We start from the raw sequence: 27835 nt of genomic DNA, 5'->3' as shown, positions 1-27835 counted from the left end.
GATTGCAATTGAAATATGGATGAATAGACATGTTATAAAAATGCCTTAAGGGAGTTTCACACAATTAAAAACCTACAATAAATGCTCATCATCTGCCCCCTCTGAAAATTCCTTTTCACAATTGTTTCATTTCTTCTTCTAGTCAGTTCACAGCAGATTTTGCCCAAGTTAATGCTGAAAGTTAAACATTACTTCTGTATAGTTCATGCAACTCTGCATGCAAAAGAATTAAGACACAGTTTTAAGTACAGCCAAAGTAGATCAAATATTTTGGCATTCCCGGATATGGAGATTCTAATTTCAAGCATTTATAAAGCTTGCCAACTACAAGCACAGAAGGCTTCTTTTAGATCCATTACGATTAACAGCACCTCACAATCCACTCCAAAACTCCCACACCAGGAAAAGCCAATTACAGCGGTGGCTGGCATTCTGAACATAACATTGCAGTGCCTTACCTCTGTTGGTAGGTCAGTGAGCAGTTCCATGTCGACTGGATGCCACAGGCAGCAGAAGACTCTACCAGAGTAACGCTATAACACCACTTGCCTTGACATTCAAGGGCATCTTCCTCTCACTGCCTTCTTCTAAATCTGAGCTGGATACAGCAGGCCCAAGCCTGCACCACCCTTGGATCACCCTCCCCATTATGCAATGGGGAGGGTGGGTGGTTCATGATTTTTTGTTTTTTGCTCTTCTACCTCATGTATTTATTTTACCTGCTGCTCATTTAGCTTCCTTTGAATCTCCTCGGAGTCACAGGTTTCATAGACAATGGGTTTGGACAATTCTGACTCAATATGGGCAAGCCAAGATCTTAAGATGCTCATGTTCTTATCCAGCTGCTGGACAGCCACCAGGGTCTCCTTCAACTTCTTCATCCTGCCAAAGACAATATCATAAGCATATTATTAAATAACTGCATGTCCATATTGTTAGGTAACACCATTGTCGAAGCCCAGAACCCTTGTTATAATTTGAAGCTAAAGGGGAAGCTTCCATGCATGTAACCATCGTACAGAAATAATTAAACCACACAACTAGTTCTCCATGAACCCTAATTTTCAGGTCCTGGAACCAATACTTATTAAATTAATTTGCAAGTACTAATCAAACCAACATGGTCTTTTTCATCAATGAACGTCAATGAAATAATTTCGAGAAGGTCCATAGCTCAGTAGCAGAGCACTTACTTTAGATGTGGAAAATCTCAGGTTCATACCCTCACATCTTCAGGTAAGGCTGGAAAAATCCACACCTCAAACCCTGCAGAACTACTGCCAGGCAGTGTAGACAATGATGGGGCCATCTGGCTCAGTATGAGGCAGCTTCTGATATACCTATGACATTATTCTTATTTTATTAGTTTTAGAATACAACAGAAATAGTTCTGCTAAAAGAAGTAAAATGCTTTCACTGGTATCTAGTTGCATTGTTACTAGGACTTTTTTTTTTTTTTTTTTTAGAAAATCGTTTTTAATGCAACAAATGTGCAGTTGTTGCAGAGAATCAAAACGTTAATTTAATATGTAGTAGCCTCGAGTTACTCCAAAACCTAAGCCACAATATTTGTCAACTTTTAAATATTTTAACAGCACAACTGCTGTCAGAATAATGTTTTCTTCTGTTCAATTATAAGTATATCCACAATAGCATTTGATGTAATTGTAGAGGAAAACTAGTTATGGGATAGCAGTGAGAAGGAACTTGGCTCTGAAACATCTAGGGGCCAATTTATTCTGCTTTTTCTCCCATGAACAATTTTTTTTCTACTTTCTTTTTAGAATTGCATGGAAAGGGCTATTTCAACCTTTCCACAGGACATCTCACATGATGGAAATGATCCTGGAGGATGGTATATTTGAGAGACCCAGGGGCTATTTCTGTTATTGTTTTGGTATTCTATAACCACTGTGGACAACAAAAGTGTTTTATTAGCTTGCACTAAAAGGGTCAAATTTGATGAACCAGTTTTGTTTCTTCTGGTGTGCCATACCCTCTACATGGCTTTTTCTCAAAAGTATTTCTTATGAATTGGGGATAGTAGCAGATGGCAGCAAGGGTACATACATTCCATAGGCCATGCATCGTGCAATCCTGATACAGAGAAAAGCGGCACTTTGGCCATATCCCTGAACATCTGTTTACCTTAGTATGAAACAGGGAAGCTATGCATCCCTTTCTCATGCCTGATATGTCAAGAGTTTCCCAGACCATTGTCTGCTAATTTATTTATGACATTCATTGGCATTTTATGTCTGAGCAGTGAGATTCCTGAGCAATGGAGAGCAAAGCCAAAAAGCATAAAAATACATTAAAAATATCAAGTCCTCGCAACAAAACTGTAGCTGACTATTCAGTAAAGGCTTATTTAAATAAAAATGTTATGTAGCAAATGCTGAAACTGAAGCAACATTGTCACTGGCCTGATATCAACTGTTGGAGAATTCCAAAGAGACGGAGCAAGTGCATGGAAGAGCTCTACTATGAGTGGATAGCAGATTTATGCAGGACAGCAGCACCTTTACACTCACTCAACTATCCTGATCCCAAGTTGATTAAGGCTTTAACAGCAGCAGCTTAAACCTGGCCCAGTGGGAAATAGGTGGCCAATATAGCTCCCTCTTTAAAGGTATTACATGCTGAAAAGGAGCAGTCCCAAGCTGCGGCATTCTGCACTACCTGCAGCTTCTGCACCAATATTGCAGGTGGCCCTGTATAGCTACACTGCAGAGGTCCAGTCTTGAGATGACTAGCACCTGTACCCCTGTGGCCAAGCTATCCCTGCCCAGGAGAAGCTGAAGATCTGGCTACATAAAGGTGAACTCCCATGTTATCAATCTAGTAGTGCTTCAAGTAAACAATCAATACATATAAATAAGAAGATCCAAATTTTGTGTTATACAGTATTAGTCTTTTCAATGGTGTGTCTTTGCTCCTTTGGAAATACAGGAATTGGTAGAAGAATCCCCTACTCCAGAAAAGGAAAAACCCATCTCCTAGCAATCCTCTTCCCATACCTGAGTGACTTCAAACCTGAGACAAATACTGTTTGCCAAAGTGACAAAGAGATTGACCATTGGCATTCCTCATCAGAAGAGGATATTCAGTACAATGACACTCAACTCCCATCTGTGGGAAATTTGGTGGGCCTTGCTCAGCATTTCCTCAAATACATTGTCTGTGCCAGTGGTGTGACTAGCAATGATCTGTATCCCTTGGCATACAATATGTCAGGATTCAAACTGTAAGATCCATAAGCTGCTAAGAATGGGTCCTTCCTTGTTTGTTCTTCTTGATGAGTGCTTCCACCTCTGCTAGTAGTACTTGGGATACAGCTGTAACATAAGAAGGGAGGGGACAGTGAACTTGATCTGGTAGCCTTCTGGCTTATGCCGAGAATCCAGGAGTCCAGTGTCATTGTGGTTCAAGCTGGCAGAAAAGTGAGCAGTTGAGATTCAGAAGTGGGCAAGGACAAAGAAAAATGGGCGTGGGGGTCAAAGAAGTTGCTTGCTAGGGTCATTCTTCTTATGACTACTGTGCAAACTTGCTTAGGGATAATGATATCTTGATATAGCAGGTGTGGGTTGCTGAAAGAACCCATCTACCTGAGATGGATAAAAAGCTCGTTGCCAAACCCAGCATCGCTGTTGCTCTCAGAACTGGTTAAGTTGACCTAAACCCATCTTATGCACGGTTGTATTCATCTTTCTGGACTGTGTCCTTGGCTTATTGGTTTCTACATTATAAAGTTTCTCAAAAGGCATGTCTTCAAAGCAGGAAAGAGCTTCTTGGAGTAAGGCTTCTATCACTCCCACCATGGCCTTTGCATCACAATCTGCCTCATGATTGTATGTGTTTATCTGCAGCTTAGACAAGTCTAAGCTAGCTTGCTTGCATGGTTCTTCTGGCAGATAAACACCCAACAGACTCATTTTGTTCCCAGAAAAACAAATGGTAGCACGACATGGTTGCCTGATAATTCATGACCTTTAATCCAAGTGTTGATGAGGAGCAGATTCTTCTACCACCTAGATCTATATGCCTGCCATCTTTATCCATGCTCTTGAGTTAATTTCACAGTAATGGAATCTGGTGATAAATGGGGAAACTAAAATATGTTCAAGACTATTGAGGATAAAGCTTTCCATGATTATTGTACAATTTGCAGCAGAACATGGAAAAACAGGATAACTACTGCAACCAAAGTCTCCATGTAAACTGTGCTGAAGCCTACATCCTTAAGTCTTGGGAAAAGGCCAAACAAGACTGCTGTCTGAAGAATAAGGTCAAAAAAATGTTCCATGTCCTCTGACAGAGAGATGGGGTCCTGAGTCTCTATAGTAGCATCTGGCAAAGATATTGAAAGGAGAACCGAAGAAGAAGAAGAATCCAAATGATAATTATCCCCTGAGGAATGAGGCGATGTTTCTGGATGATCAGGTCAATTCTCAGGCAGTGCAAGCCCTGGCATAGAGGTGGTGACTAATGGGTTGGTACTGAACAGGACAATAAGGAAAACTGCAAAGGCAGTGTCCAAGTGTCCAAGACAACTTTGGCACTGGCCCTGGTGATCTGTGCCAAGGACAGAGAGATTCTTCTGGATGCAGTCTACTCCAATGGAGCAGAGTGGGATCTCAGTGGTAATGGGTCCACATAATGGACATGCTGGCAGTGGGACTCAAAGATCCCAATAATAGGATCTGCTTGGAAGTACGGACTACTCTGAGTATACAGAATTACAATACAAAATGATAATGGACTGAAGAAAAAGATACTAAAGATGTCAGCTATTTTCAGTCAAAAAGTATGAATGATAAGAGAAGCTTCCTCTAAGATGCAGGTATGACATCAGTCAAAAAGGTAGAAAAAGCTGAAGCTCATAAGGGACATGTGTGCTCTGATGATGGGGAAGGTCCTTGCCTAAATTCCTCAGTTATAGAAGCTTCCCAAAATGAGGCGCCATTGAGTCATAGCACCTGTATGTATGATACACCTTGGACTGCTGCTCTGTGAACTGAGCTAACTTTTCTTCCTGTTAAGTATTTCTTCCATGCACTAATGGAATGGCATTAATAAAAGAACTGTTTTATATAATTTCCTTTAAAACGGTAATACTGGCTGGCAATCATTTCATTCTCACAGCATAAATTCAACCGAAATGTAATGGTCAACTGAAGACTAAATGATTTTTAAATGGAAGAGTACATAGAAGCAAAATATAGTAATTTATGCCTTGGGAACAAAGTACTATTTGTCACAATAACATACACCCAAACTAGCACCTGCTTCATTTTGATTTCATGATAGCTTTGTCTGGAAACAGACAACAAATCTGCCAAATGTTTCTAAAGCAAAATATACTACATATAATTTCACTACATACAGTCTTAAGCATGTGTCTTATTAACTCTCAACAAGCAAAGGGATGAACAATTCTATGGACAATTTTATCACCAGGGACGAGAAAACTCATTCTGGAGAAACCACACTGTGGATCATACTCTGGATCAATGTGTTGCTTTAAACTGTGCTCTTCTTAGTGTTTCAATTGTGGAGGTGACTGGCAACCTTACCTTTTCCAATATCCTCCTTAGATACTGTTTCAGATGAGTGGGGTGAGAGTATAATTTGGATACCATTAGGCAGTTGGAGAAGGGACTGTCGATTTCATCAAACTGTTCTAACTTTTTCCTGCATCAGGTTCTTGCCAAAATGTTTATGCAGTAGTTGCTTCTTTGACTGCAAAACATGGCGACTGTATCTTTTGTGCAGGGGCAGTTTTTAGACTGTTTTCTTACAGTGCCTACAGTGCCAACTACAGATGTTAGTTGGGCATCTGTACTATATTTCAGTCTAACTCTCATCCATTCTTTTCCATCATGTCCCCCCAAACCCAGGGCTGCTGAGCTGATGCACAAGAAGGGTTTACTACTGCTTACCTTTTCAAAAAAGCAGCATCCCACAGTGCACATACCTCTGTGGCCCCAGAGGGACTCAACCAGTAACAACCAGTTCCTAAAACAGTTCCCCACCAAATGAGTAGAATTACTCATTTCCCATTTATACCCCTCTGTGAACTTCACTGGCCTTCCCCATTCTGCAAACTAGCATTTCAGTTCATTCCCTATTGTTTAAGGAACTGCTTTTTACTGCTATGTCAGTGAGGAAGCAGTACAGAAGAGTGCCCTTATTTTGGGAAGAAACGACCCATATATACCTACCATGGACCAAGAGACATTCAAGCTGCCAATGTGCACAAGTGCAGGTAGCAAAGCTACACACACTTTCATGATGTAAAAGAAGACCCTGAAGGACAGATGAAGGCACAACGGCTGTCCTGATTAGTCAGTATGTGCAACTGGAGCAGCAGCCAGCCTGGAATTTCTGTCCACGTGGTTTTATATTATTTAAAACAATATTTCTTTCTCATCAGAGGTTCAGCTTGAACCTCAGAGTAAAGCTATTTTTATATTTCTGGGCAAGATTGGTGGAGGAAAAGTAAACACTTCATCCCGAATGCACTTCTGAAACTTTTGCAGTTTTTTCTGGAAGACTGTAAGAGGCACCCTCCATCTCCATTCTGAAGGAGAGCGTGTGTCAATAAGCACATTAAGTTTAACACTCCAGTCACTCAACCAAAATCTAATGTGGTAATTCCTTTTCCCCTTGGATAAGCTTAGACAAGTTATATCCACACACCTCTGTTGTTTTGTTCTGTTCTGGGTTTTGAGATAAACTACTAGCCATGGCAGAATGGCCAATACTTTTTATGCATCAAATGTACACATCCCTTGACTACGTAAGTCTGGCTGTATGGTGCATGCCTTAAACCACATGCAAGATGAGACAAAGCCTACTTTAACAGATATTCTCTCTGGCTTAAATAAAATTGCTAAAGTATTTGGGTAGATTCACATTCTTTAAGAACACAAAGTTGCATGAGATGTACAAATACTAGCGGATAGACACATGGACAAACTCATGTTGCAACTAGACAGCCATCTGAGAAGGATGGCTTAACTTAGAGTCCTGCAGTGAGCAGGAGGTTGGAACATCTGGTTCCTTCCAACTGTAGTATTCTATAATTCATCCAGCTGCTATGGATAAATGGTGTGGCAGACAGTTGAAGGAATGCTGTGTGCAAGGGACGTCTCAGCTGCAAGGAGCACAATGTAATCATGTATGTCCTCATTGGGAGAAATGTGCAACAGCATTTTCAGAAGCTGATATTCTTAGAAAACTCTAGTAATTCTAAGCATGTTGCTTTAAGAAGCTGTCTTGTGTTTCTTATCTTGCTGAAAAGAATCCCACATCCAAAATAGCAGCTTTGGATCATCACATGCCAGGTTTAATCAAGGGTGTATAAATATAGCAAGTAGAGATATATAAGTACAGTAAGTCCCTGTGTGATTGTATGCCACATTATATATTAATAATCTAACCTTGCCTGCTTTCTAATCTAAGTGTCCTGTTGCATTATAGTTATTGCTCTTATTAATAAATATTTTTTACTTTAAAGTAATGTTATGCCTACTTTATTCTAACTTAGTAATTAATATATGTAAATGGCTGGGGATTTTTTTTTGTAAAACATGCACGCATGGTGAATTATCATTGAATACTACAACAGCTTATTTTCAGATTTATACTCTTAAAATGTGTTCAGCCCAGAACATAAATCTGCTATGATGCAAACACAGTGCAGTCTCACACGAAGTCATAACTCTGATTAAGACGGACAGCTGCTTGCTAATAATAACTTACAATAATTTTTTTAAGGCGGGTAAGGTGCTTGCAGAAAAGCCTCTTCCGGCTTTCTTTCAGTTCTCTAAGGCAGAATCATACAGATCTAATACCTTTTTAAAATGGAAGAAGGTGGCATCAGGAAAAAGCTGAAACAACCAATGAGGAAATAAATTCAGTGGAAATATTTACCATCACTGTATTTAGTTCAGAGGTAGTTCAGAGGTAACCCATCATAATAAACTGCTTCTGTATGGAAAAAAGGAACCTTAAGATCTTCCTGGATGTACAGCTTGTTGATACGGTGAAAGTTCTTGATGGTTTCAACTATTCTGTGTGAAATGCTCCTGTAAAGGCATTCCTCATGTCAGCCTTTTTCTACACCACATTTACAGCTCAAAGAATCCTGGATGTCTATGTATTTACTACCATAACAGATACATAATGTGTAAACTTGCATCTGAGCAATAATTAAACCACACATCCTGTTTCCTTCTGAACTTCCTTTCTAGGAGCAGCATGACTACTTCCAGTTTTCTTTGCTGATTCCAAAGTTGCAAAGTTTGAGCATTTCAAAGCATTGGTTTATCAGTGCCTAGTACCCATTTAATTGTCCATTTAATATGGAAATTATTTGCAATAGAAGAAGAAAGCTATAAAATAAAAAAGGAATCAAAATGTTGCCTGCCTTGTCACATCGCAATTGCAATCAGGAAGATCTGAATCCACACTGTGCTCATCAGCCATCTTCACGGCACATAAATCCACCAGCACCGGCATTAAACTTCCCAGGATAAAAATTGAGAGCATTCAGTCTCTTCAGAAATCAAAAGACTATGCACCACGAAGCACCACGCAAAAAATGCTCGCAGACCAAACAAATGTTAGTAAGTCCCTGCCCGATGATATGAGACTGAGCGGTGTGACAAGTGGTCATGCTTCTAAATAAAACTTACATTCATCAACATGTGCCAGAGCAATCTCCTGGAATGTAGGCCATGAATGGGGGCAGGGAGGAGGAAAACGGAAACCCTCACTGCAGATCCTCAACAGTTGTAGGTGCAACTGTCCAAAGAGGCTGAGCAGGAAAATGTGTGTCGGGTCCGTGTAAACAAAGTAAAATCTGTCCATTTGTATGGGTGAGTGCTGTGTGACCTATTTTCCCCCCACAGTGGAACTTTTCTCACTAACTGTTCAAAAAAAAAAAAAAAAAAAAAAAGGGGGGTGCAAAATAACCATGAAAAGAGGGAAAACAGGCAGCTGAGGTGAAATATAGGATTACTATAGCTAGAAGATACAAATCAAAATTAATGTTTTTCAGTAAAATCAGTACAAATATTGATGGAAGCTATCCGTAAGCACTGAGCATAACACAGTAAAAAATAAACAATTTTAAGTCCCATTAATACTAATAGGGGATTATTTAAGCTTATGCAGTTCATCCATATTGAAAGAAAACAAGGGGACTTGAAAACCATTTTAAAAGTTAAGGCATTCTCCTGTTTTTGTGGGACACACACACACACAGGTTCTAGTAGATTTATTTTTATACTTCTAGTGTTCAACAAAAGGATTTCCAAAATGGTTTAGTGATACATTATGAAATGTCTAAAATGTCAAAGCACTCAATTTCCCAGTGTCTGAACAATGGTAATAAGCAAACCAAGCAGAGCCCCAAGAAAAGAAAAGAGTTGATCATCTTCATACATCAAAGCTATTTTCCAGCATTTTATCCTACACTGGTGGAACAAAGAAACTGATCTGCTGGGGAAAAGACTGTAAATAGTAGAGCTAGAATACATAGCCTGCACATAAAAGGTCCCAGATTCAACCCAAGTTATCTTCTGTAAGACAATACTGAATAGATGGTCAGACTTCGTGACCTGGTTTGCCTCACACGACAACCTACCCTAAGTGATTGACCGTGGAGGGTTGTTGTGCTACATATATCCAGGGTGTTTCTCAGGCTGCTTTTTCCCATAAACAATCTAGGGAATCCCTGGGACTTGTTTTAGGGTTATTCATCCCTGTGGTGGCTTCTTGTGTCTTCTGGATTCCAGGAGGCAACTTTGCCAAGAATGGCTTGAGAGCAGCCAGCCAGAGAAACAGACATCCCTCCCGCTCCTTGTGCCATTGCCACCCTCCCTCACCCCTTTTCAGCACTGTTTGCAGTGCCCTAAAAATCACAGTGACATTAAGTGTGCCCCATGCATGCTTGCAACTTTAAAAATGAAATTATCTGTCCCTGCTCCAGTGCACAGTACTTGAATTATTACCAATACTGTTTCATTTATATACTGGTACACTTCTGAAGCTTTCTGGGCAGTTGGCTGAATGACAACTGCCTTGCTGTTTCTACAATTTCCCCACTGTGATACCCCACTGCTAGGACATTTGTGTATGCTTCCTGATCCACATCACTACTCCGTAACAGAGAGCAGTAGAACGGGGAATAGTCAACAGTGGCTGGGAAGTGCTTTCCCGGCAGGTGTCCTGGCTTAGGTAAAGCGTATGCTTACTCTACTGTAACATGAAGCAACCTTTTTATTTTTAAAGGTGTTTGCTAGCTAGTGATATAAGCACTGAAGTGCAGGAGGGAATGCTGAAATGTTTGACTAAGTATTGGAGAAGTGGATTTGAGCTCTTAAACAACAGCAAAAGTCCCTGGCGGATAGGGCTGGTGGTGAATATGTTACCACAACTACATTCAAAAAGGATCTAGAAGATTGATTTCATTTGGCAAACTGATACAGGCGAGGGAGAATTTTCTCTTGCAAGCGCACAATACAGAAAGGGTGCTGATGTAGGGACTAAAGCAATGAGAAACTATGACAGCGGTGCCTGAGATACCTGCCAGAGCTATGCTATGCTATGCAATGCTATGCTAGTCATGAAGTCGTGCCTGACCCATCTCAACCCCATGGACAACATTCCTCCAGGTTCTCCTATCACCATCCCCTGGAGTCCCCCTAAGCTCACATCGACTGCTGCAGTGACTCCATCTAGCCATCTCATCCTCTGCCGGCCCCTTCTGCATGGCAGTCAATTGTTCCCAGCATTAAGTTCTTCTCCAGTGAGTCCTTCCTTCCCATTAGCTGGAGGTAATGAGACAGAGAAGTCACTGCAAGCCCCATTGCCTGCTTGCAGTACCATGGCATGTTTAGTGAACAACCAGCCCATGCTGACTTATTCACAGGGATAATGATGTGTGAACATGTTCATGATGTGTGAACATGCCCTGTATATGGCAGTTTCCTATGTGCACTACACAGAAGCCCCAGCAGCAATGCACTGAAGAGGAAAAGCAAAACAAGAACACATCCAGGTCAGCTAGGGATCTTTACAAGATCAAAGGAAAGCAAAACCAAGAACAGCTCATGTTAACAAGTGTGTCCTGGGGAGACAATTTGGTAGCATTTTACAACCTCTTGACTCCGCTTATAGCAGCTAAGCCTGAAAAAATGGATCTAAAACTAGACAAGGCTTGAAGGTACTATGGGCAGTACTTTCAAAATGAGATGGCTGATTCTGCTTATCAATTTTGCAGACACAATGCCTACAGCAAAGATGACAATATTAAGACTCCGAATAGTCTTGAAAGGCAGGAACACTATGCCAAATCCTATTTACAAGATGAAATTCCAGAGATAAATTTAAAGTAGTGCATTTAAGCTCAACCATCAGGCAAGACTTGGCCCTGCAGCAGTATATATGAAAAGAAACTAGGTGCCTTAGTGGATTACAAGCTGAATATGAGCCAGTAGTGAGATTCAGCTGTTTAAAAAGCTAAGGTAATCTTATGCTGCAATCTTGAAGAGAGAACTGAGTAAGAGTTCTACTCATTCTGTGTTAGCCAGGACACATTTGGAATATTGTGTCCAGTTCTAGGTACCACAACTAGAATGGTGAGAGGACTGGAAACCATGTTCTAGGATGAATGACTGAAAGAGCTGATTAGGGGAAAAAATCCTAACAGTGAGAACAATTTTTCAGTGGAATAGACAGCCTTGGGAGACAGTGAGTCTTCCTTCACTGGAGGTATCAAGATTTGATGGCAAGGATGCTGCAGATGCATTTACACTGAGCCTGGGGTTGGACTACACAAACTCCAATCTCTCTTCTATAGCTATGATTCTAAAAGCAGATTTAATTAAGCAGCAGAACAAACTGTAGCTATAGTTCTTGGGAGATCAAAGACAACAAAGGTTTTAAAATACTAACTTCTAGTATTTTTAAAAGATTCTGAACAACAGCTGCTCTTGCCTCTTAAGGAAATTATAAAAGCAATGAAGAATATGAATCTTGGGAAATCAACTGACAGGACAGGTTTATTATTTTTATTATTTGCATTTGTATACCACCCTAATAACCCAGAGGGCTCTCAATACAGTGGTACAAAACATTTTCCAAATAGTTAGTTCCAAAAGTTAATTGTTGTACAGCTCTATTGTTTTGAATCAGGGTCCTTTTCTTCCTTGTTAAATGATACTTTATATTACTGTGATTCCAAGGTTGGCAATGATCCTACTGTACAAACTACTGACCAAGTTTGTTAATGTAGGTATTAAAATGTTCACACCAATGCTGACCAATCTTGATTGCAAGATGTTATGGCAACACTGATTCAAGCAAATCAGGAGGGATTTGGATAGGTTTAAACAATGACGGAATACTCCAGGTAGCCATTGTTTCTTTGGTTGCTGAAAAGGCCACTGACGATAATCCCTGACACTTTATATTTCTTATTAATAATGTTTGCTATCAATCATTTTTGAAATGTACTGGAATGTTATATTCAATCCCAAGAACTATAGTTATGACTAATGGTTTTGATCTGGCTTTTTTTCTCTTAGGAAAGCTATCAGACAGAGATGTCCACTTTCTCCTCTGAAGTTTGCTTGATGTTTCAAACCTCTGGTTTGTGCTACTAGACTGAATAGTAATGTTCATGGCCTTGTGGACTGTTGTTCAGAATTTAAAATCATTCTTTATGCCGATAACTGTTTATCTGTCAACTTTGAGGTAGGTGATTAATACTTTGGGCCATATGTCAAGCTATTCAGTTTACTGGTCAAAGTCTGAACTAATGCCAGTTGAAGATATCTAACGTATGTCATTTGTGCTCAGATTACTTATTTAGGAATATCTATCCCTAGGGGCATAACTCAGATGATCAAGCTCAGTGAACAAGATGATTTATAGGATTTCATGGGATTTAGACAGATGAACATTCTCTAAAGTTGAGTTTATGGGGAAAGTGAATAGTGTCAGGATTGATACTTTACCATGACCAGTTCACATATAAATAGAGTTCCTTTATCCATACTTGTCAAATATTTTCAAAATCCCCATGTTCTGGTCTGTAAACATTTTCAGGGGAGGGGAGGTCATCATCACACATGTCCTTGAAAAGGATACAACTTCCATTTAAAGAAAATGGGCCAAAGCTAGCCATAGCTGGGAAATCATATACAGCATGCAAAACAGAGGATGACAAAAATGTATCATCAGTCCCCACTATTTGATCCAAGTTAAAAATCAACTTATCTGCTGAAGTCTTCCACAAAATTTTTTCTTAGCAGTTTTTAAATCTGAGTTTCCCATGGATTAAATTTAGCATGACAAAATAGACTAATAATGTAACAGACACAACAATATACTTCAGACATTAACAACCATAACTGTGGAGGGTATTAGGAAGAACACAAGCATGCACGTCCATTGATAATAACAAGAAAGAAGAAAGAAAGATTCCATGCTCAGGATCATTAGGAAAGGGACTGAACATAAATTTCCTAAAGCATAATGTCTTTATCTACATTATCAACAGTGTAGTCCTGCCTCTTCAAAGTATTGCATGCAACTGCATGACCGAGAACATAGCATTAGAAAAGGTACATAAAAAGGCAACCAAAACCATTAAGAGGCTGGAACACTTTCCTGAGACGGAAAGACTCAAGAGGTTACCTTCGTAATGCAAATAGCAGGTATGGGCAACCCATCTGTTGTGCAGAGTGGACTGTAGTTTGGGTAAGGACTGAAACCCCTTTCTCTTCATGTAAGGGCATTTATCTGGAATGGACCATCTGTGCCTGCAGGTTACCACTGCTGATAAACTGCATGGACAGCATCTTGCTTAGTTTGGTCCTCAGTTGCATTCAGAATGATCCTATGCCTCTTTGTAGGCCTGATAAAGTTGAGGACATTATTTGGGGGGCATTTAATCAAATTTGGATATAGACCACATGAAAAGCTCTAGATCTATCATTGTTTTGTCATTATGCATCTGAAAAACCACATCCTCAGGAACCAACTAGCACAGCAAGAAACAGCACTTCCGGACATAATGAACCTAACATCTGTGCACTGGTACTTGAAACTGAACAGCCAAAAATTAACATAACTTCAAATTGTCACAATGAAATAGGAGACATCAATAATAAACTTGGTAACAATGAAATGCACAAGATTATGGCAAACAGAATTGCTTAACATTATGCGATATAATGATGTATATCCCCTAGGAATTGCTACCAATTTCTCTGATGTTTACTTTTTTAAGAACAAGTTTGCCTGTATCCGTATTTGTCTTATTTTTTATTAATCTACAGTGTTTACAAACCTGCTTTCCCAATGCATTTTTATAGGAATATTTCCCTAATATACACATTCTATGTCATAAAATTCCAAGAAGTGCAAAAACTGAAGGATAGTTACAATCTAACTCGCATACTGGTCAGGGTAGTGAAAATTACCTTGCTTTGTATTAAAAACTCTTTCTTCTGGTTAATGTCATCCCAAAATCCTTGGAAAAAGGTGGGATACAAATGTAACCAATTCTGAATGACTTGTGTGCACTCAATGCAGGCACACTGAGAGTTATTTCTTATATGCAAGGATTAATGTATGTTCCATGTATATATTGGAACATTCTGTGAACTTAAATGGAACTATGTGATTCCAATGGTTCTGTGCACACAGAAAAAGTATAACTTGGCCTGGATCTCTGTATTTAAGTAACATAAAATGGATTTGCTAATTCACAGACATAAAAATGTTTTTATAAATACATACATACATACATACATACATACATACATACAGTTGCCTAGCTTTCTTTATTGTCAGACTGAGACATCTCTGGCATGCCAGTGATGGAATGTGAGACATCTGAAGTAGAGGAAAACTATCCTTGCGAAACATTTAGTTTGTTGGGATTTAGACTGGATACATGAAAATATGCTAAGTGAAACTGGTAAATGAAACACTGGGACTATATACCCTTAAAAACCTATAGTCATATGTTAAGTGACCCTGGCAGCTTGCTGGGATCAAAACAAAACCAGAAATTGTCAGAAACAACTGATTATAAAGAATAAGTATCAATAGTGCTGATAGCTAGCTAAGGCAAAGTTTCAACTCTTTGCCCAGAATCCTGTGATTTTAAAGGACATAGTTCCATATCTTATAAAAGGTTAATCTATTTTACCTGGCTGCAATGAGGTCTAGAAGATGCTGCCACCTGTCATTGACCTTGCCAAGTTTATACTCAATCTCCAAAGCTTTGCTTTCATGGCTGGCTTTAGCAAGACGCTCTCCCATTTGCTGGAGCTGGATTTTGTTCTCCTGGGCAACTGCAATTTCATCTTGGTAATCCTGGATAACAGAGAGATACAAGGAGAAGGGAAAGCTTATTCATAACACCTTCCTGCTTAAGGTTATAATAAATACAGCCCTTAAAACACTTGTTTGGGAAGAGTTCAATAAAGACTTACAGAGGTTAGTACTTATATGAAGGGATGTGTGAATCAGTAAAAGTCAAGGTTGCTAAAATTCTCCAAATGCCAACTTAAATTCGTTCTGACTCAAGTCTACATTAGGTTGCAAATTTTTTCTTTTCACATGAAAATTTGTGCATATTATTTTCTGAATACACACATAAGTTATGCATACCTTTGAACTGTGCATACCTTCGTCCAATAATTTTGGAACCTTTTTTCAAATGTACATGTCTTGTCAAATGCATTTTTGAGAATCTGCAAATTCTAAGGCAAACTTGGAAATGTATACAGTTCGACTGCAGATTGCACCCAAGTCTTTTTTAGTCTGAAGGTGTGAACTGGGGAAATCCTGATCAAAAATGATCCAATTTCCCATACATCCTATTGATATGTACATTGTATCTAAAAGCAATGTGTGTGTGTTTAAAATAATGTTAAAGTTGGTAGCAGAAGATAATGGCCTAACTTAAATGAGCAGAAATCTAGAATGAAAGACAAACTGTAAGTGCTAGTTGTTATATCCAAATGCTTACCTTCGCTATCATCTCTGTCTATGGCATATTTGGGTTTTGATAAACTTAGAACAGTTGTGGAAAGGGGAAGGGTCACAAAATAAAAATCAGAAGCAATGTACCTTTTTGAGTTTCTCGATCATTTCTTCAATGAGGATATCTCCATTCTGGGAAACTTTACTCTCCATTTGGGTCAACCATTCACAGAGCTCCTTGTTTTTCTCACTGAAGACGGCCCACTCATTCAGCCTTTCACTCACCTGCTGTCTCCGCAAAGAAACCTTAAAGCATATGCATGAGAAAATAAGAAAGTCAGATTATGATAATAAAAAGAGTCCTTGAGCGCCAAGCTTCAAGACTGCAGTAAGGGTATTTCTTTTGTTAAGGGAGAAGTAGAGACATAACCTGCCATGACTCCTTTAGTAGGAGCTTAATGTTCATTGTTAAGCTCAGGGCACTTCTGGGCCAAATCCTGTTTAAGACAGGTAGCTATTATACAAATGTCGGCGGTCACAAGGTGAGCTGCCACTTCAAATAGCTGTAGTTTTCAGCACTCTCTACAATGTCTGGCCAAAGATCACTGCAGTAGTAGGTGGCAGAGCGAGGGGGGGGGGTTGTCTCAAGATATCCCTGTAGAAGTAGACAATACGTTCCAGAATCTAAAAACAAGGTATTAAGGGGGATGCTTCCATTGGCAAAGGGAAACAAGTGCTGCAAAGAATTACTCAGCTGAGAGCTACAAACTGTCATAGCTCTTTGATGAATGTGCTTGCATCCTTTACAATTTCCTGACAAAAAGAAAATCTCTAGATTTAATGTACGATGCAGCATTCTTTATTGTGAAATAAAACGTGGGGGGCTTACTTTAGACCCCTATCAATTAAATCTAAAATACTTTTTTGAGCCTATTTCTGTTACAATGGTTAATTTGCTAGGCACTTCAAAAATCTGCCACAAGTAACTCTATTCATACTTTTGTCCACTTTGGTATCAGACAACATGTATTTATATATAAGCAGTTTGCACTTTGAGCTCATGTTCAATGAATGTCGCATGTGCAAATTATATCCCCCTGGTAAACGTATTTGTTGTTATCTGCCCAACATATAGATCCAAAAAGTGGAAGAATTAAAAGCAGTAGGAATTAAGAAAAGACTCAGAAGAAAGAAGAGGAGGAGGAGGAAGTCTGGCTACCAAAGTTCTGGTGCTGCTCTGCTCTTAAAATGTGAAGAAAAATTGTAAACAGATGGAGACATGAGAGCTGGAGAGAAAATACACAATGAGTTGCTATTTTTCTTAATGATAAGAACTCAGTGGAATCCTACCTAAAGCAGTTGTTCTGCCTTTTCTATAAGTGCAGCTTCTTCTCAGCTTAAATAAGCCTCTCCACTGAAGAAGTGAATACTTTGAAAATGACTGCAGTTCTTTATTTGCATGTTGGGGATGCTTTAAACTAAGATATAAATGATGCACATTTCCTTTTGCGGTTCTTTGCACCACAGTATCAGAAAAAGCATGTTTTTCGCCTGCAGCTAGCCACAACCAGACTGGTACACCATTGATGTGACTGAACATGGTGAGTCTTACGCCTCCAACCGGATGAACAGATGTAGAAGCTTTCTGGGCCAAAAGAACTATTTGAAACTTCCTGTTTAACTCAAGGTGAATCATTCATAAAGCTTGATCCTGTAATCAGCTCCCTGCACCACCATGCAAATGCAGCTTTGCACAGCAAAGTGGTACGTGTATGATCCCTTTGGGCAGAGTGAGACAACTTCAGCCTCTGCATTCAACCAGACTATGTGATTATTGCACATATTTCAATCTTCTTCCATGGGAAGGTACACACAAAGGTTACCTAGTGAGCTTCATAGCTGAACACTCAAACCTGAGTTTTCCACATTTAAAGATAACTCTCCAGGATTATAGCACAGTGGTTCACCAGCCTTACACAGTCATGGAATTGCAAGTAATTAAGATTTTCATTTTTTAGTTGGTTATGCTACATTACCTGGTGACACAACTCTTCCCACTGCCTGTGCAGCAGATCGATGCGCTCACTGAGAACCGAGATATCATCTGCACTGATATAAGTAGACAGGGTCTCCTTTAACAAAGCCAGGTGGGAAAGATCATCTGTCCAGCCCTCAGCAGTACTCTCTAGCTCCTAGATTTCAAGAAGGAATTCTTATGAAGTGGGCTGTAGTTCACAAAATCTTTTGCCAGGATAAATGTGTCAGTCTCTATGGTGCTAGGATACCTTTGCCATTTTTGGTGCAGCAGATTAACACAGGTACCCCACTCAGGTAATATGACACTCAGGTAATCAGGAAGACAGTGTGAGAGACCTGAGCCGAGTGAGTAGGGAAGGGAAGCAGCTTCATGGAAGAACTGGACAGAGCAAACGATCTAAGGAACAGAGGTTAAACCTGTCCTTCCCCACCCTGCTGCCTAGCACAGCTGCTCTGTTCCACCCTCCAAAGAGGCTACATTTGAGCAAACACAAAATGCTGGGCTACAGAATCATGGATCTCCTGTGTCACATGCCATTTAGTTACAAAACTCAGGAGCTGGCAAATAAATATTAGGATGGCCAACAGCACGGCAAGCTGAAACATTCAGCTTAAGTAATGCAAATAATTATGAGAGATGGAGAGCGGCAGGAGCAAATCGGGGGTATTTGTTGCAGTGCATTTTAAGGGCATTATGTTCGCTATGAAGCCACATAGTTCAGAATGCTGTTACTGCAAGGAGGGGGCGATATGAGAGGAAGAACCTGTCTCACTTCTCTGACAGAGGCTTCCATTGCCATTTATGCCACCCCAGCTCCATAAGCAGTTAGGATCAGAGTGCACAAGCATTTTACCTTGCAACGGATCTGTTCTGTATGGAGTTCATCATGATGGTCGGGCAACGGTTGGGAGAGCTTTTTCTTAAATGATTTTAGCTTTTCAAAGGAATCTGATATGCCTTTTTCACATTTTTCCCAGTCCTGAAGGGGGGGGGGGGATACACATTTAATGTTTCAGGGCTGGAGCAAGGAACACTCAAAAAAGATTCACATCGATTTGGTATTCATCAAGTATCACATACTTTCTCAGTTAATTTTTTGCATTCAGTATCTTTGCCAGGATAAGTGCTTGCAGAACCAGGGAGACCTTAGCAGCTGCTTGCAAGGAACAGCTGAATTGCAATTATGCAGTGCTGCTGGAGGCCCTGGAGAGGCTTCATTGCATGGCTGCCCTTTGTGACAATCACACAAGGGGTCTCAGTGATTCTCTTGTGCTCTGCTCCTGCTTCTGCCCTTCTTTCCAGTCTGACTCTTCCTCCCAGGTATCTGTACTCTTCTTCCCCAACCTGTCTTTGCTCTAGAATGCACTCTCTCTCCAGAAATTGACCTTCAGACTGTGCTCTTCAATGGTGTAATCCTGGATTCTGTTTGCTTGGATCTGTTGTCTCACTGGCTCTTGACTCTGGATTGCTAAACAAATATGCTTCTGGCTCTCTGAACCTGCTGCAGGATTCCACTCTGCACCGACGCCCTCATCCCAGCATCATGACCATAGCTGCTTGCTGCCCATACCCTGTACCTTACAACCTTCTCTTATTGCTTAGTATATACAATTCTACCTATTCAAAAATGGCTGGCTCATTCTAGAAAATATGTTAACTGGAATTTTAAAATATTTTTGAAGGTTCATGAACCTATGTTATCTGTATACTTAGAGTAAGAGTCTAGAAAGGCAAATAATGTAAAGAAAAAGAAACATACATCTGATGGCAGACTAAACCAAGGATAATCTCCTCCCCCTTTTTAAAGATGTTATTAATTTCTTTGTCCGCCTGTGAAAGATGCTGGCTATGAATTTATAAAAGACTAACCTTCTTTTCTTACACACTTGTTCCTTGGGGTCTTGTTCCCACACTACAGATTCAAAGGCATATTGCTCTGAGATGTCTCCATTTCCCTTAATTGAATGAGCACAGGAATGCAGAAAACCAGCCTTCTCCAAAGAGTCCACCTCAAATGTTTTGGACTTCAGCACTCATCCCATTTAGATGGTAGCAGGTTGGGAAAGGCTGCTTTTGGTTGGTCACTCTCTCAGTTATAAATCATTAAATAAGAGGTTTGGCCTCATCCTATACAGATTACTTGAACGAGTATAAAAATGCTTAGACTATGCAGGTTTCTTTAAAATTCTTTAAAGACTGTCAAAAGGTAATAGTAAGTACTAGACAAAGAACAGATTCCACCAAAATTCCTCAACATTTTAATACATCAGCCCTAGATGCAGTTAAAAAGACATTACTAAGGACTATCAAGTTGTTATAGCAGTATCTTCATTCTAAACAAACCAGCTCACAGGAATATTTTTAATGCCACAAGAAAAGGTTTTCATGCTTCCCACAAAGTCACTTCAAGATAATCCTCATGCAAATAGGTAAATCATGAATTGCAGACAGTCATGAAGTGAGGCACTGGCAGATCTAAGGTCATCAACCTGGTAATTCCATTTCACACATTATTTGAAGTTCTGAATTCATTACATAAGCTTACATTTAACAAGAATGTAAGCTGTTTCTTCTGTTCCTCGAGTCTGAGACTGGCTAATTTCCAGCGCTCCTGAATCTCTGAAAGCTCAGCCTGCAGGAATGCTTCAGTTTCACCATCGGCAGAGAGCAGCAATTGTTTCCCACCTTCCACTGTTAAAATGTAGCTTCCTTGTTGGCGAAGGAGAACCTTCTCTTTAAGCTGTGGAGATCAAGCATCACTCTGATTTCATACTGCTCTTAGATCCCTTGCAACTAATAAGACACATGCTTTTTTAGAACTTTGCAAGACTAAATTATAGGGAAAATAACATTTACAATAACTAAGCTTCTAAGCAACCATTGCATACTATTCTGAATGGGATGCTTATTTGCTGTACCCAACCCCACCCCTCTCTCTTGTTCTGTTCCACCCCATTCCTTTCCTTCCCTTTATCATTTGTAATTTTCTTTTTTCTATATGCTTTCCTCCAACTTTGCTTGCTCCTCCAGTGGTCTACCTCCCAGTGAGAACAATATAAGATTTACAGTGTGTGCAAAATTTATAAATTATACTTATATTTCACCCTTCCCTCAGAAAGCTCAGATATTTACATCAGTTTCTCATCAGAATGAATAATATGCAGCTTCAGCATCAGAGCTCCAGTACATGAGAGTGCTTGATAATGCCATCCCATACACACTTCAGCAAAGTCCTATCTGTTCTTTACTATTATTAATACTGTTTATCAGCATAGCTGCATGGGAGACTACTCTTTCTTCCTGTGGAGGTCTTTCCTATCAATTACTCAAAGCTCACAACCCTGCAACCCTATCAGCAATGTTTAGTCTATGAATATGTAGATAAGGTGTGAATTCAGCAGTATGAAGACTTAATGGCTCCTAATGTACTCAGAAGAACAGGCACAGAAAAAATCTGGAAAGTATGAAAGAGTGGAAACCACAATAGATCCAAGGAGAGAAGATTAGTCTCAACAACAACCACAGGAACGACCCTGGAGCAACAGGTTCATTATTTATCTGGAAAATAAGCAACAATTATATAAGTATAATGGAGCTGATCAGGTGTTGGCCTCAAGATTTTTCAGACATCCCTTGCCATCCATTATATTTTACTTACCAGCTGTGCAACAATGGATGCGTGCATGCAGTTTTTTGCTTACAGCAACAACTGCAGTTAATTCCAGGATGGTAACATTAAATGCTCCTGTTGAACAGACTGCAGATAAATGACACGACATCTGTTTGGAAAAGGGTCTACAAAGATGTACCTGCATTTCATCCAGCAGGGCTCTAGCTTGTTGCAATGGGATAGGAACCTTGCCCAGCCCACTTGCTGTCTGGCAAGACACTTCCACCAACCACTTGCGCAGCTTTTCTGCCATCTCTCTGTAGCGCTGCCATTGGCGAATCTGACTGTCAATAATTCCTCTCCTCTGCTGGGCTCTACGGATCACTCCCTGCCACTGATTACTAAGCAGGGCCAGTTTCAGGTTAAACTCATCCCTGAAAGAGAAGACGGCATCAAACATTTATTTATTTATTTATTTATTTATTTATTAATTAAAACATTTCTATGCCGCCCCTTGCCGAAGCCTCGGGGCGGCTCACAACACAAAATAAAATACAATAAAATACAAAAATAACAATATAAAATTAGCAATATAAAATAAATAACAATATAAAAGATAACATATAAATATGTTTATAACATATATAAAAGATAACAATATAAATATAACATATAATTATATTTATGATGCAACCATGAAGCACTCGGTCTGCACCAAGGTGGTACTTATTAAAGCAACAAACTCAAAGTGGCTTACCTAATTCTCTACCTGCTCTTAAGCTTATCTCCACAACAACAACCCTGTGAGGTAGGTTAGGCTGAGAATCTGACTGGCCCAAAGTCACCCAGTTGGCTCCATGGTTGAGCAGGGGCTAGAACTCAGATCACTTGAGTCCCAGTCCCATGCTCTTGACCACTGCATCATGCTGGCTCACATTTATACCACACACAAGATCTGGCTTCAACTTCATTAGATTTAGGATAGGAAAAAATATTTTGTTTTTGTCTGGGAATTTGCGTCTTACAATTACATTAAATTACTAGTAGAAATGTGTTAAGGATGGTGCAATCAACTTTCTGGTTTCATTCCTGACTTCGATATGTAGTTCTACTAGTGAGGATAATTATCTTAAGTGGTCTTTCTATACCCAATTTACTTTTGGTATTGAAAAAAAGCAGCTGGATGCACTAATATTAGTGCAAACAAGTAGTGGAGACAACGCAACCAAGAACCTTCAGCCCATGGCCAGCTGGGGATACAAATTTTGGTGTAGTAAAATGGAATGAAATAATGATGCAGCCAGTAATATTTATTTATTCATGAAATACCTGCTGCATCTGTTGGTATAAGAGCAGGGGGAGTGGAGACAGACTACATTCATCTGCTGAATTTCAGAAAAAACAAGGATCTCCAACAAACTTTGCAGACATTTAGATATCTCACAGAATAGATGAAATAATGGAAAGTTTTGCACAACCTTACCTGTCATCTACTTGTCCTTGTTCAAGAAGGTGCTGACCATCCATGATGATGGAATGCAAAATTTGCTGGCGACTAAACATTTCTGCTTGAAATAGCTAGTGCATAAGAAGTTTAAAAAATAATATCAAATAAGCTTAAAGGAACAGAAGTCATTGGCTCCAAAATGATATCCTAATATATTGAATATGCTCAGAATTAAGTTTTGCTTCAAAGGACATATATGACATGAAATGTTTTCATACTTCTCCTTTGATAGACATGTGGAAGTATTTAAAAACAAAGTAACTGGTTATATAGGTAAAATATAGGTACATCCTAACATTTTTTGGATGGCCAATGAAGAAATTAATCAAAATACTTTGTTGTTGGATTTATGATAGTACCAACATGTTTTGCCTTATGTTTATATGAATTATAAATTTTGCTTTTTCAAATGTGGCACATAAGCAACCAATTTCAAATTCAAATATAGTTTGCTATAGCATTTTCATTTTCATTTGCCTTTGAATGAATTTAACTTTTATCACCTTTTACACTTTGGGGAAATGTTCTAGAAGAAATAGAAAAGGTGAACTAACTGAATTCTGTGAAGGAATTTCTTACATAAAAAAGGAAAGAAACAAAACAAAGCCTTTCACAGATCCTGATTGAAAAATCACAGTTCCACAGTCTGTTCCCTACAGCCCTCTGGTGGCAACAAGAACAATTCGTTACTGATAAGCTTTATCAGCTGAACACTTTGAAATGAAAGCAGGCATCATTACAGGCAATTCAGTGCCTGTAAATAAGCAATGCTGTCTAGCATCTTTAGCTAGGCAGATAACATCTGAATTCCAGAAGGCGAAGAAGAGCCTCCTTTGACTGATTGAGCCATCAGTGCAGTTCACACACAATGCAAACCGTGGATTAAATAAGGATTTGCCACGCACAAGTGGGAGTGAGTGTGCTGCCATTTGTGTACTCCTCAATTCCACTTTTCATCAACCAGCTATGATTGTCTAGATGGTAGGTTATTAATATGCAAATTGAGAATGCTGGGTTGTTCAGGGATTAAACAACTCAGAGGTCAATTCAACAGGAAGCCATACAATAACCTTTTAGTCCCATGTGCCACCACCTGTTAAAGATAAACTAATCTCCCAAGGTAAGGAGAGAGATCCTGCACCCAAATAACTATTGATTCTCCTGGAGAAGTAAGCATGAGAGGGGCCCGAGAAGCATTCCCATTCTCCCACTGAAGAAACATCATCCAAAGAGGCCCTCCCCTTATCCTCACAACTCTCCTGCAGCAGATATGACCAATGGGGCTGAGTACACAGTGTATGTATACCTGCCTGTAGCTCCCATATGTTATTGCGTGTCCCGTGAATTGAGCAAGTCATTTATTTGCACTAAGACCGAGCACTCAAATGCCCTTCTTCAAGATGTAGAAAATTACGTCAAAGCTGGAAAAGTTACATTTCCTCCCTTTTATTGCACTGGTTCACATATTACTTTTGTCACACAGTTCCCATTTGGAAAGTGTTTTTAGCTGAGGTGGGAATTTACAAATCTTAGACACAGCAATTTCTACAATCACAGACATTGCAATGCAGTAGTTGCTATGGCTGATTTGCCACTCACATATAACACTATTTATGAGTGGAAAAGGTTGCTGAAAGGGCATAAAAGTTACGCTCGGACAAACAAACCTTTGAGATATAGTTCAAAGAGTATCGGTCTGGGAGATACAGGATGATACTGAGGTTATCGCTTTGATAATTCTTTAATTGCAACTTGCCTCATGTGCCCTCTGCTGTTCTAAAAGAAGCTGGTAGTTTCCTGAAATCTCTGCAGCCAGTTTCTGCTCAGTTTGAACCAAGAACTCCATCCAAGACTCACATTTTTCGAGAAAAGTCTGCTGCTGAAGCATGAAGGACTGTAGCTTACTGCAACGATGAAAGAGTGATTCAGTAACACGTCTGAGCTTGCACAAACAAACTTACCATGGGCCCCAGGGGAGACATTTCATTTCTGGCCAAAATTAAATTATACAGTGTTTCATCCTGAGATACTTTTATAAAAATGCATGGATTATTTTTCTGGAAAAAAGACAGCATATACAAATAGAAATATTGACTAGTTTGTATTAGTACAAATCTGTTTTTCCCACTTCACGTGTGCCTCAGGTTCATAAACAAAACCCCACAGATACTCTCATCTTGGAAAGCTTGGTTTTTTGTTTTTTGCAAAACAGTACGTCAATTGGAAGCAAAATGATAAAACTGAAGTTGTACTTTGGGCACATCACAAGAAGGCGAGACTCAGAAGAAAAAAATGCTAAGAAAGGTCAAAGGCAGAAGAGGAAGATGAACTATGAGATGAATTGACTTCACAAAGGAAGCTTCAGCCTTGAGTTCACAAGAGCTGAGCAGGGCTGTTAAGGGCAGGACATTTTGGAGGGCTTTCACTCATAGGGTCGCCAGAATTGGGAGATGACTTGCTGGCACTTAACAAGAACAACTCTTATTTCAATAAACTGAGCAATTAAGTGATCACTGCTATAGCACAAAATAGTCAAAAGTTACGATAGATCAATAAGGAATTAATATGCATTTAATCTGGTACTTTGGTTGCAGCCAAAGCAACTTTCCCTCCTATTCTCCCTTCCAGCAGCTGCAAATGCTATAAGAAAGTTTGCATATATGCCATGGGTAGGAGCCTTTTTTTCTGCAAAGGCGTGGATACATTTGCAAGTAATTATAAGGGCCTGCATGCTGGAGATGGGAGTCAGCAGCACACAAGGATCTTTTTCCATGCAGCATCATGGTCTTTCTCCAAAGGAGATTGTTTCCACGTAGCCCCCCCTTTCTCAGTCTTGCCTCTCTTCTCTAGTTTCCCATTATTCTTTTCATCTCAGTCCATTCCCCCCACCCACCCCTTGAGCCCCTAACTCCTCTACAGATCAAATTGTTTCTCTTTAGCTGAGCTGTAGATGACACTGGGGGACTTTCTCTGGTATCTCACTTGTTTTCTGTACTGGCTGAGGTGGGCCAGCTTCCTTTCCGCTTAAGACATCACAGAAACACAATGGACCGGTAGAGGAGGGGTAGATTTACTTCTGTGCTGGCTACAGAACAGAAGCCCATTGCTTCCTTCAAAGCCAACAAGCTGCCAGAAGAGAGACAGAATGATCCATTCTTGTCCCACCAGACTATATTAGACATGCAGACCAGGAGGGGCCATTGCAGAGGAACATAGGCCATGGTGTAGATCAGATGTTTGCCTAGATAGCTGGGTGGCTGTTCTTTCTGCCTTCCCTCTTCCCTTCCCTATCCTCAGTGTAGCTTGGGAATGCAAATGGGCTGTTGAAAGATGAGGTATACATTTTATAAACAAATAAGCTATCAACCAACCAAAGTGCTTAAGCTATAGTCTTATACATTTTTTCAGTTTGGTAAGAATCTTTGGCATGAGTACCCAGAGGAGGGCTTTCTCTGCGGTGGCACCCCACCTATGGAATGTGCTCCCCAGAGAGGTCTGCCTGGCGCCGTTGTTATTTGCTTTTTGGCGCCAGGCTAAGACCTTTTTATTTAAAACTTATTTTAATTGTTAATTTATTATGTATTTATAGGATTTTAAATTTTTAGCCAAGATGTTACTGGGATTTTTAATTTTTATTGTATTTAGAGTTATTTATATGCTTTTAATTATGTTGTGAGCCACCCCGAGGCTTTGTTGTGATGGGGGCGGCATAGAAATGGCTTAAATAAATAAATAAATAAATAAATGATGGACTTCCTTGATCAATTTTTGGTTTGGGGCTGTTTTTGCTTTGTGTTTTCCTTGTGATATGTAGTCTGCAGCATGCCAAATATGTAGAAGATCATGCGTATAGGCATAAAATTGAAATGAGTTAACTTTTTCATGTCTCTCCACCTGATGAAACTAGAATTATTTCCAAAGCTAAACTGGAAGTGGCAAATGGTTATAACTGTGCTTTATTAAACCCCCATTCCGCCTAAGTGACAATGTGTTCTATATAATCACCTCACCTGAATCTTTCTGTAGTTTGTGAAGAGATCATGGACCAACGCCTATTCAGAGTTTGCATCCTTTTGATTTCTTTATCATTCAGGGGTAGTCTATATCCCAGTTCATTTAGACGATCCAAGTCTGGTGCCATGCTGCTGAACTTTAACATTTGTCGCTGTAAAGAAACAAGGAATGAAAGAAATAATCTGAGAGAATATTTTGCACTGTCAGATAATAACTGGATAATGCTAATTCTCATGCATATTTTACTGCATGAGGTGCCTTTTATATGTTAGCACAATTTGGGATCATCAATTATTATAATGAAACATATTCCATTTAAACCTTTATTTAAATATGGAATAAAATATAAATCCACCATGATTCATACTTTCTAAAGATGCTTTAAAAACATGACTTCATGTTACCCCATGATGTGAGTCAGAAAGAACTGGACAATAAATGAAAAAAAAGTTTATTAGTCATATTTTAGGTCAGTTTGTCAGAGTTAAGGATGCAGAAGAGAAAATTACAAGAGTTAGGCAAATACAGAAAAAGAAAAATATTTGTGGCTCCAGAGGACTGGACTAGGTCGAGTGGTCACAAGTTACAGAAGGATAGATGTCTGCTGAACACTAGGAGAAATGTCTTGACTGCAACAGCAGTCTGACAATGG

General features: G+C 39.5%; 1 protein-coding gene across 9 annotated transcripts in view; it reads right to left on the bottom strand.

Moving 5' to 3' along the window:
• Positions 1–27835, bottom strand: part of SYNE1 (spectrin repeat containing nuclear envelope protein 1) — a 317660-nt gene that overhangs the window by 52188 nt on the left and 237637 nt on the right. For 7 of the 9 annotated variants that reach the window (XM_044422576.1, XM_044422595.1, XM_044422586.1 and 4 more), the window contains 10 exons: positions 27180–27334; positions 24926–25073; positions 23146–23240; positions 21862–22096; positions 20598–20792; positions 18906–19031; positions 18051–18206; positions 16162–16320; positions 15236–15402; positions 720–882 (listed from right to left, as the gene is read on the bottom strand). In XM_044422576.1, the coding sequence (XP_044278511.1) occupies positions 720–882; positions 15236–15402; positions 16162–16320; positions 18051–18206; positions 18906–19031; positions 20598–20792; positions 21862–22096; positions 23146–23240; positions 24926–25073; positions 27180–27334 (1599 nt within the window). Of the gene's footprint in view, positions 1–719; positions 883–8434; positions 8823–15235; positions 15403–16161; positions 16321–18050; positions 18207–18905; positions 19032–20597; positions 20793–21073; positions 21611–21861; positions 22097–23145; positions 23241–24925; positions 25074–27179; positions 27335–27835 lie in introns of those variants that run through there. The other 2 variants (XM_044422636.1, XM_044422646.1) reach the window with 2 other exon arrangements.

This window comes from Varanus komodoensis, unplaced genomic scaffold, assembly GCF_004798865.1.
Source record: "Varanus komodoensis strain SLA01 unplaced genomic scaffold, ASM479886v1 scaffold1, whole genome shotgun sequence".
In the NCBI taxonomy this organism is placed as follows: domain Eukaryota; kingdom Metazoa; phylum Chordata; class Lepidosauria; order Squamata; family Varanidae; genus Varanus; species Varanus komodoensis.
Note: the sequence above shows the minus strand (reverse complement) of the source record. Positions and strands in the feature narration are given on the sequence as shown.